Below are 10,542 nucleotides of genomic sequence, written 5' to 3' on the forward strand. Positions count from 1 at the left end.
GAGGTTCTCCGTTCCCTCACCCGTCTGTGCAAAAGCAGTCTTTTGTAAACAAATATTAACATGGCCGACGTATAAAAAGATGCTTCGTCTGTTTTCTTTACGCATGTAAGCGTAAATAAACTGTTTGGCAGAAATCCAGAACCTTAAAAGGAATGCTTCGTCTGCAGGCTGAGGAGGCGCCGCTCTCCGGTTCACTAAACCCGTTTGAGCACGCCTTCGCCACAAGGCTGTCATTATCTCGACAACGACACGTTGGAATGTGTAGAACAGGGGTCTCAAACTCAATTCAGCCGGGGGCGCTGGAGGCGGAGTTTGGGTGAGGCTGGGCTGCATCAGGATTCCCACAAGAAAATCACTGATGAGACATTCAATGTTCTCAAATATCTTTGTTTTTAACACGAAATAATGAATTTAATTAATCAATTCATTTTAAAAAATAATTAGAAAATCAGTCATTAATAAATAAATAAAATAATAACCACGACCACACAGCAGATACAGTAATACGAACAGTAATCTTTCATATGAAGACGGGGGCCGCAAATCATCATCCCGCGGGCCGCAGATGGTCAGCTGACCCCTGGCGTAGAGGAAAACTAAAAAAAAAAGCACCTGTTAGCCCCGCCCACAGCAGTGGAACTCACCATCAGCGAAATTCTCCAGGACTTTGTGGAATGCTTCAAACTAAATGACAATTCTACTTAACTCATATTTATTTAACTTTTTTAAAAATACTCAGAGGTTCTCTGCTCGTGATGCCATTTAGTGACACAAATTTACAAACTTCCATTAAGTGATTTTTTTCAGAAAGGAACCAGAAGTCCGTTCAGCTGATGATCCAACAAAAGCTCTTACTGAGTATTAGTCCACTGTAATCATTTCATTCACATGTGTCAAAGTCAAGGCCCGGGGGCCGGATCCGGCCCTCCAGATCATTTTATTTTATTGTTATTAATGACCCGATGTTAACCTGTGCTTATTTCTAGCTTGAATAATTTGAACAAAATGTATTTTTATGGAAAGTTAAAATATTGAAAGTTATTTAAGGTTTAAGTTGATTTATTGTGGAGAAATATTCCTGAGTTTTATTATTCATGATTATGTTAAAAAGTTACAGTTTTAAAATGTGGTATTCTGCTAGCTTTTTGCACTATTTTGGTATTTAAAAAAAATTTTTTAGGCGATTTTGGAGTCGGCTGCACGGTGGCGCAGTGGTTAGCGCTCTTGCCTCACAGCGAGAAGGCCCCGGTTCGACTCCCGGCTGGGACCTTTCTGTGTGGAGTTTGCATGTTCTCCCCGTGCATGCGTGGGTTTTCACCGGGGACTCCGGCTTCCTCCCACCGTCCAAAAACATGCTTCATAGGTTCATTGGTGACTCTAAATTGCCCCTAGGTGTGAATGTGAGAGTGAATGGGTGTGATTGAGGCCTTGAGACAGACTGGAGACCTGTCCAGGGTGTACCCCACCTTCGCCCTTCAGTAGCCGGGATAGGCTCCGGGACCCCCGCGACCCCGGAAGGGAAGAAGCGGTCAGGAAGATGGATGGATGGATGGATTTTGGAGTCTAGCAAATATTTAGCTACATGCTAGCTGTTTTCGTTAATTTAGGCTTTTTATAGTTTTTGAGGCTGTTTTTGTGTTTAGCTAATATTTACCTACACGCTAGCTGTTTTGTCTAATTTCGGCTTTTTTCAGTTTTAGTCTATTGGACTTTAGCTAATATTTCAGATACAGGCTAGCTGTTTTGGCTAATTCAGGCTTTTTGTATTTTTTAAGGCTATTTTGAATTTTAACTATTTTTTTCTGCTACATGCTAGCTTTTTTGGCTAACCTAAGATTTCTTTTAACGTTTTTTAGGCTAATTTGGCATTCAGCTATTTTAGCTGGCTATCACCTTTAGCGTTTTCAGCTATTAGCTTCAGCGCCTTTAGCTATCAATTTCAGCATCTTCAGCTATCAGCACTAACATCTTCAGCAGCCAAATTCAGCTTACAGCATTCACACTAGCATTATTTTAGGTAATACTGTATATCTAGTTCATAATTATGTTAAAAGTTACAGTTTAAAATTTTTCAAAATTTTGTTATAGAGTGTTCAATAGGCGAAATATTCATCCTGTTCGGCCTGGGACCTGAGGAGTGTTTTAGGATAGCAACTTTATCTGGGAAGAAAAGATCAGGAAGAAAATCTTAATTACCTTCATCGTCGAACAAGCAGCTTTCAGTGAACTGTCCTGGATCCTTCGTCTAACTATGACTGCAGTTTGTAAATCAATGAAAGAGCATTTTGACAGGGTGGGTCAGGGGCGGAGCTCCAAAAGCCACACCCCCTCAGAGGAGAGTTTGGAAACAGAGGCTTCAGATCAACATGAAAAATGGCTTTTTAAGGCATTTAAGTTGTAGGATAATGATTAAAAACGTCATAATCATCATGAAAACACTACTGGGAAGGTTTTATTATTTATTTAAATGAAAAAATGGTCATGGGGACTTTAAAGTGACCACTTCCAATGAAAAGTCTATTTAAACGTGCGTTACGCTCACATTAACCGCTAACACATCGCTACACAAGTTTAAAAGAGCGTTTGCAGACTCTATGTACTAAACGTGCATCCTTTGACTGCAAATTGACATTTAAACCACTTTGACCAATCAGGGACTCAAATTTGATGGTGATATAAGGAAGGCTCCTTTTAATTCATGAAAGTACCAACCGTTTGAAAAGTGATCATAGAGGTGTGAAAGAAGGAACCTGAACAGACTTACCAAGACTTTTCCATCTGTAGGCGGAGGGCACGTGCCAGTAGATAGTAGAACAAGAAAAGAAGAAGAAGAAGAAGCCCCTCTTTTTGTGTCAATTGGTAACTTCACCTCTGAGCCAATAGAAATTACATGTGGAGTGCCCCAAGGCTCCATCCTGGGACCACTTCTGTTTAACATCTACATGCTCCCACTGGCCCAGGTTATAAAGAACAACAACATTAGTTACCATAGCTATGCAGATGACACACAGATATATATTAGACTGACACCAGGAGACCGAGGCCCTGTACAGGCTCTTGGTAAATGCATTGAGGACATTAATGACTGGATGTGTCACAACTTACTTTAATTAAACAAAAACAAAACTGAGGTTATTGTCTTTGGGGCTGAAGAAAAAAGGTTAGACGTCACTACAGAGCTTCAATCTATTCAACTAAAAACTACCAACCAGGCCAGAAACTTGGGTGTAGTGATAGACACAGACCTAAATTTTGATAAACACATTAAGGCAGTCACTAAATCAGCCTATTATCATCTCAAAAATATCTCAAGGATTAAAGATCTGATGTCTAAGCAGGACCTGGAGAAACTAGTGCATGCTTTCATCTTTAGTCGACTTGATTACTGTAACAGTGTTTTTACAGGACTACCAAAAAAATCCATCAGGAAACTGCAGCTTATTCAGAACTCTGCTGCTCGGGTTCTCACAAGGACCAAGAAAGTAGACCACATCAGTCCAGTTCTGAGGTCTTTACACTGGTTACCTGTCTGTCAGAGGATAGACTTTAAAGTTCTGTTACTGGTTTATAAAGCTTTGAATGGTTTAGCACCAAAATACATGACTGACCTCCTGACCCAGTATGTACCAGCCAGACCTCTCCGGTCATCTGGAACTGGTCTTTTATCAGTTCCTAGAGTCAGAACTAAACATGGAGAAGCTGCATTCAGCTTCTATGCACCACAGATCTGGAATAGACTTCCAGAAAACATTAGATCTGCTGAAACACTCAGTGTATTTAAATCCAGGTTAAAGACTCACCTGTTCTCAGTTGCATTTGATTAATATGTATTCAAAAGTTTACGTCCGCACTTTTTATCTATGCTTGTTTTAAATTAAAATCTTTTTACTTTCTTTTAATTTTATTTTAATGATTTGAATGATGATGAATGACATTTTTACTATTTCTTTTGATTGTTTCTTTTAATGTTTTATGTAAAGCACTTTGAATTGTCTCTGGACATGAAATGTGCTACAAATAAACTTGCCTTGCCTTGCCTCCCTGTTGGTCCAGTGTGAACACCATTGGCTAATAGCATTTGTTTTGCCCAGTTTGATCACCTGAGTTCAGACTGACAGGAGCTTAGGCCACACATTACAAAACTTTGAGTTAAAACTCACCAAATTTTAAATATAGACAACAAAAATGGCCAAATAGTGAAATAGGAGCAGAATTCCTTCCTAAAATCCAATTTATTCTCATTTGATTTCAGTGGACTGGGTTTTTTCCCTTTTAACCTCCCTTTGTCCTCTTCTACTGACTGTTTTATTTTGATAATTGCTTTATTTGACAACTTTACTCTGATTTTTTTTATTCAAAAGACAGCTGAAATGAAACAGCTGAACGTTGGTTTCTCACATTTCCTTACAGAGGTTGTGGCTTATCTCTAAGCAGCTTTTGGCCAGCGGAGACGCTTCTTAAATAAGAGTTTTGACACGTGGCTCAAGAAGACCAAAGTTTCTCTGTTTGTTTTCTTTCAGATCTTCTAAAATATAGAAATATTGCCTCCAGAGTGCAATAAAAGTTCAATTTTTTAAAGTCATTCCAACAAGTGATAAAAAGAATCCTTTAGCTCAGGGCTGTCAAACTCAACAGCTAGCATGTAGCTGAAATATTAGCTTAACTCTATAATAGTTCAAAAGAAGTAAAAACAAAAAAAGCCTAAATTAGCCAAAACAGCTAGCATGTAGCTGAAATATTAGCAAAACGCTATAATAGTTCAAAAGAAGTAAAAACAAAAAAAGTCTAAATTAGCCAAAACAGCTAGCATGTAGCTGAAATATTAGCTTAACTCCAAAATAGCCTAAAAACTGGAAAAGCCTAAATTAATCAAAACAGCTAGCTTACTGCTGAAATATTAGCTAAACTTCAAAATAGCCTAAAAAACTTAAAAAGAAAAGCCTGAATTAGCCAAAACAGCTAGCATGTAGCTGAAATATTAGCTAAACTCCAAAACTGCCTTAAAAATCTTAGTAAATGCTAAAATAGTCCATAAATCTAGCAGAATGTCAATTTTTAAAACTTTAAAACTGTAACTTTTTAACACAATCATGAATAAAACCAGGCAGGAATATTATTCCAGAATAAATCAACTTAAACCTTAAATAACTTTCAATATTTTACTCTCCATAAAAATATATTTTGTCAAAATTACACACGTTAAAAATAAACACAAGATAACATCGGGTCATTAATAAAACTAAAATGATCTGGAGGGCCGGATAGAACCACTCGGAGGGCCGGATCCGGCCCCCGGGCCTTGACTCTGACACGTGGTTTCCACGTTGCGTTCCATGTTTGTCCTCCGTCTTCCAGCAGCTGATACAGATCTGTTGGTAGAGCGTCCTCCTCAGTCCTCGTCCTCCTCGTCCTCCTCGTCCGGTTTGGGTTTGGCCAGATTGGCCCGAACTCGAGCCTGGTCCACGGCGTCCAGCAGGTTCTTGGAGTCCAGCGCCAGCGTGTGGGCCGCGGCCAGCATCTGCCGCAGACACTCCTCCTTCAGCGACGTGACGGCGTTCTGCTGGGCCAGGCGCATCTTCCCGATCAGCTCGCTCAGGTCCTTGTTCAGCAGCTTCTTGGTGCCCTCGATCTGAGAGCGGACCAACCAGCTCATTCAGTCACTTCTGCCAAACTGCACCGCTTTCTGCTCTCAATCTTTATATATATAATGTAATTAGAATGGTTCCTAAGGTATATCAACTTTCAAATAAATGTGTGTTTATCATCATGCAATTACAGCAAGTCTTTTAGGACTGTCAAAGCTGGAGACAAATGGATAAAATAAATGAATTCAAAGATATTTCTACAGTTCAGCTCATATTAACTTGATAGTATTTGGTTTTTGCTTTGATTTATTCTTTTATTTTGAGCTTTGTTGCAACAATGACAGATGAGAAGGAGATAAACAATAAAATAATATCATCAAATCCAAAAAAAAAGGTAATATTAGCTGTTCACTGGATTATTAAAAAGGTAAAACTACCAACAATGTGGATCATTTGCTGAGTTTAAATAGTAATCAATCCATTTTATCGCATTTCTTGAGGATTGGTGAAAAACACGACATTTTCTAGGCTTTTTTCTTTATGTTGCTGAGTCTAAAATAACATTTGATCTAAAACTACTTTTTATCGTTCTGTAAGTTCTGTGTAACTATATTTTACTATTAATAACTTTTATTTCACCTCTTTTTCAGAGAAGTCCTGACTGATCAATACAGAACATTAAAAGACAAATTCATTTCTAAACCTTTAAGTAAAACATTCATATAAATATATATTTTTATTTTCCAGTATTTTTTTAACTCATCATTTAAAGTGATAATCAATTATTAATTCAAGTTGCAGTTTAGCCTTGCATCATGAAAGTGCATTTTGTCTTTGACAATTCAACAAAAAATTACAATTTAAAAAAAGTGAAAATTGAGAAAAAAATGTTGCTGTACAAAAATGAAAATTAATTCCTCCAGAGGGGGCGCTGTTTATTTATTTGAGCTAATTTGACAAACCACCACAACAAATTAAAATGCTATCGTAACTTTTAAATAAAAATAATAATTACAGTTAGAAAGAGTTCAATTAAAATGAGTTTCACTCAAACATGGAATTAAAATTTTAATATTAAAATGTTAAACACAAAATCCATAAATTTGGGACCAAATACCCATGACGATTTGAAAGCAGAAGATTAAAATTAAAATTGTCAATTTATGTCACGTCACTGAGTTATGTGAAAAAAACCTTCCACATTCTGGGTCTGGCAGCTTCAGTGATTTGTTGGAGAGATGTATATAAATAAAAATAATCTAAAGTATGTTAAACTGTTAATAAATATGAACTAAACATGGTTTTCCATCTCAACTTTTTCACTAATTGTTCTATATGTCCCAACAGATGAAAACACACAATAAAAATGACAAATGATAGTAAAGTAAAGAAATTTGTAGTTTTTGGGTTTTGTCATTTTAAAACATTATTTTTTGTACAGATAAATTTATAATACTTGTATTCATTTTTCAAACAACAAATGAAATTAAATGGATTGTTGCCTGCAATTTATTTGATAAATCCTCAAATGATCCCTTTTATTGAGATGTTTTACTTATTTTTTGAACATATTTATTAGATTTTTTGTATGTAATGAAGTAAATCGATAAAATGAATGTGAAAAACTGAATGAGAATGTGTTTAAAGTCACACATACTGTGACAGGAGTGACATGCTTCTCACCTCTGTGGCGACGGAGCTGTGCAGTGAGGGCAGCACCTCGTCCACACTTTGAATCAGACTGCGCAGACAGATGCCCACCGTCTGCAGGCGCAGGCAGGAGAAAACATGAAGCAGAACCTCAGAAAGTTTGGAAAGCGTGCAGAGAGAGGGCGCCACCTTGACGGCGTTGGGATACTGGGAGGCGGGCAGCGTCTTCACGTCGTTCTTCAGCTGCACCACCTGCTTCACCATCTCCATGGTGCCGCTGTAGACGCGGTCGCCAGAGCGGTCCAGCTCAGCCGTGGGCCGGGGCTGCAGCGGCGGGAAACAGAAGGCGGTTCAGCGGTTTACCGTTGTGATGAAGGTTCGTTGTGGTTTGGGTTTTACCTGAGAGACGGCGGGGGGCATGGGGGGTTTGACGGGAGGACCTGGACACAATGACATCATTTAGGAACTTCAGACGTTTTAAATCACCTTTTCTTTCAGTTTCCACTTTAGATTCATCCATCTGATCAGCTTTCACCACTCCCTTGTCTTTATTTCTATAGGTTTGTCTCCATAAATACTCCTAAACATTTCAGCCTCCAAACAAACCTCAGAATGGACTGAAGACCAGATGAAATCAATAAAGATGATCTTTCCTGAACAGTTTCTTTAGATCAGGAGTGTCAAACTCAATCACACAGGGGCCAAAATCCAAAACACACCTGAGGTCGAACAGGATAAACATTTATGGAACACTCTAAAACTACATTTTAGAACTTTAAAACTGCAACTTTTTAACATGATTATGAACTAGATATATAGTATTACCTGTGATAATGCTAGTGTGAATGCTGGAAGCTGAATTTGGCAGTTGAGGATGCTGAAATTGATAGCTAAAAACACTGAAGCTGATAGCAGCTAAAATATTAGCTAAATGCGAAATTAGCCTAAAAAACAAACAAACAAAAAACGTAGGTTAGCCAAAACAGCTAGCATGTAGCTGAAAAAATAGCTAAATGACAAAATATCCTAAAAAACTGAAAAAAACCCCTAAATTAGACGAAACAGCTAGTGTGTAAATATCAGCCTAACTCCAAAACAGCCTTAAAACTTAAAAAGAAAAGCCTTAATTATCCAAAACAGCCAGAATGTTGCTGAAATATTATTCATTCATCTTCTTGTCTGCTTTGTCCCTTTTGGGGTCGCGGGGGCGCTGGAGCCCAACAGGTCGCTAGTCTGTCGCAGGGCCTCCATGCTAAACTCCAAAATAGCCTAAAAAACTTTAAATACCTCAATGAGCCAAAACAGCTAGCATGTAGCTGAAATATTAGCTAAACTCCAAAACAGCCTAAAAATCTTAATAAATGCCAAAATAGCCCAAAAAACTAGCTGAATGACATTTTTTTAACATAAATATGAATAATAAAAAAGCAGGAATATTATTCCAGAATAAATCAACTTAAATCTTAAATAACTTTCAATATTTTACTCTCCATAAAATTATTTTTGGTCAAAATTATACAAGTTAAAAATAAGATAATATCAGGTCATTAATAACAATAAAATAAAATGATCTGGAGGGCCAGATCCGGCCCCCGGGCCTCGACTCTGACCCATGCTCTACATCATGTCCTTTTAAAATCCCCTATACTGGGTCTTAACATAAATTGGGGGCTCGTCCATGATATATTTAATGCTTGAATTATACTATGTTTAGTGGTCAGATTTCTTCATTTTATTATTAAAGGATTTGCAAATTATCACATTTTTATTGGACTTCTTTGTGTGGCTTTTCATTTTCATTGCATGTTGCGTTGATGTTTACATGTTTTCTTCTTTCCTGTCAATGACCTCCTTTTACGATCCCCTTTACTGGGGCGTGACACATGAGTGCTACCTATTGGACCTGATTTAGGGTAACAAACTGCTCCTCACCAGTGAGAATCAGACCACATCTCCAGTTGTTATTCTTCCTTTGAAAATGTAAAAATATTCTGTCTGCGTTCACACTGCAGTGAACCGTACCAGAGTTCACCTTCCAGTTCAAGAGACTCTGGTTTGGTTTGCTCCAAAGATAAGATGAGCTCTCACACCAGACAGTGAACTCACCGTTTTCTGTGTTGGTCTTAGACGTCTGGAGGGAGGAAAAACAAACTGTTAGTTCAGTGGTGATCAGGAAAACTAACAATCCTTTGTTTTTATTATCTTAAATTCAGACATTAATTTTGACAGATTATTGCTAGTTGTCTGTAACAGGGAGATTAAATCTTACCTTAGTCTGAGAATCTAATCCCACCACAGATTCCTGCACAAAACAACAGACATGTTGAGACATGACATGACCCGAGGACTCTTGTTTGTTTGGGATCATTGAAGGTTCCGCTCTTCAGATCTGATCATCTTGACCAAAGATGTGACGGGTCATGACACCTCAAACTCCACTAAATCAGGTTTGATCCGTCCCTTCAGTCTGACCATCGTCTGATTTCCAAAGCGTTCCCGGTGGTCTTCTGATTACCATTATGCTGTTTTTAGTTCTGTTTACAAGCTCTCCCGTCAGCTTACAGCCCCAAACATCCTAACTTTAGCAGCACACAAAACTGTTCAGAAACAAGATTGTCATCATAGTGGGTCTTTAAGTTGTTAACGTTCCCACTGCACTTGAACGCAGCACAATCCCTCAGGTTTAAAGAGTTTATTTCTGCTTCAGGTGATGCAGGACATAAGACTGTGAGGTTTGTGAGTGTTGTGTCGTAATAAAATACGTTCAGAAGTGTCATCGGGGTGAAGAAATGTCTCTTTCTAATATACTGACGTTAGCCCAAACAAACACCACGTTTTGTGTTTTTGTTAATCTTTCTGACTTCATGTCTCATTTCTATGTTAGAGGATGAGTGTTGGGGATCAGAGTGACGATGTTTGTGTTCATCGTCTGGACAGGAACAGTTTGTTACTTTGGCTCCTTGTTTAATCCTGTAGGAGTGGGATTAAATAAGTTTGATTCTTCCTGCCCCTTGTCAATCAATCAATCAAACTCTTCTTGACTTCAGTTAATAATTACGATATTTAATTAACAAAATGTGTTCTAACCGAGTCTTTGGTTTTGTTTGTTTTTTAGTATGTTTTTTGTCTAATCATAATCATTATTTCTGCAATGAGTTTGAAAATCTGTCTTTTTTTTTTACTAATCAACCAACCAACCAATCATCCACAACTAACCAACCAACCAACCAATTAATCAACCAATCAATCCATCAACCAACCAACGAATCAATCAACGAATCAACCAACCAACCAACCAATCAATCCA

General features: G+C 37.9%; 1 protein-coding gene across 1 annotated transcript in view; it reads right to left on the reverse strand.

Annotated features, from left to right (window-relative positions):
• Positions 1-5,191: 5,191 nt before the first annotated feature.
• Positions 5,192-10,542, reverse strand: part of LOC112138372 (protein-tyrosine kinase 2-beta) — a 27,175-nt gene continuing 21,824 nt past the window's right edge. Inside the window, exons 24-29 of the mRNA XM_024260924.2 lie at positions 9,505-9,537; positions 9,342-9,366; positions 7,635-7,675; positions 7,425-7,559; positions 7,269-7,349; positions 5,192-5,629 (exon numbers count right to left, since the gene is read on the reverse strand). Coding sequence (XP_024116692.1) covers positions 5,390-5,629; positions 7,269-7,349; positions 7,425-7,559; positions 7,635-7,675; positions 9,342-9,366; positions 9,505-9,537 — 555 coding nt within the window. The 3' untranslated portion in view covers positions 5,192-5,389. The remainder of the gene's footprint in view (positions 5,630-7,268; positions 7,350-7,424; positions 7,560-7,634; positions 7,676-9,341; positions 9,367-9,504; positions 9,538-10,542) is intronic.

Source organism: Oryzias melastigma, unplaced genomic scaffold, assembly GCF_002922805.2.
Source record: "Oryzias melastigma strain HK-1 unplaced genomic scaffold, ASM292280v2 sc00160, whole genome shotgun sequence".
Taxonomy (NCBI): Eukaryota; Metazoa; Chordata; class Actinopteri; order Beloniformes; family Adrianichthyidae; genus Oryzias; species Oryzias melastigma.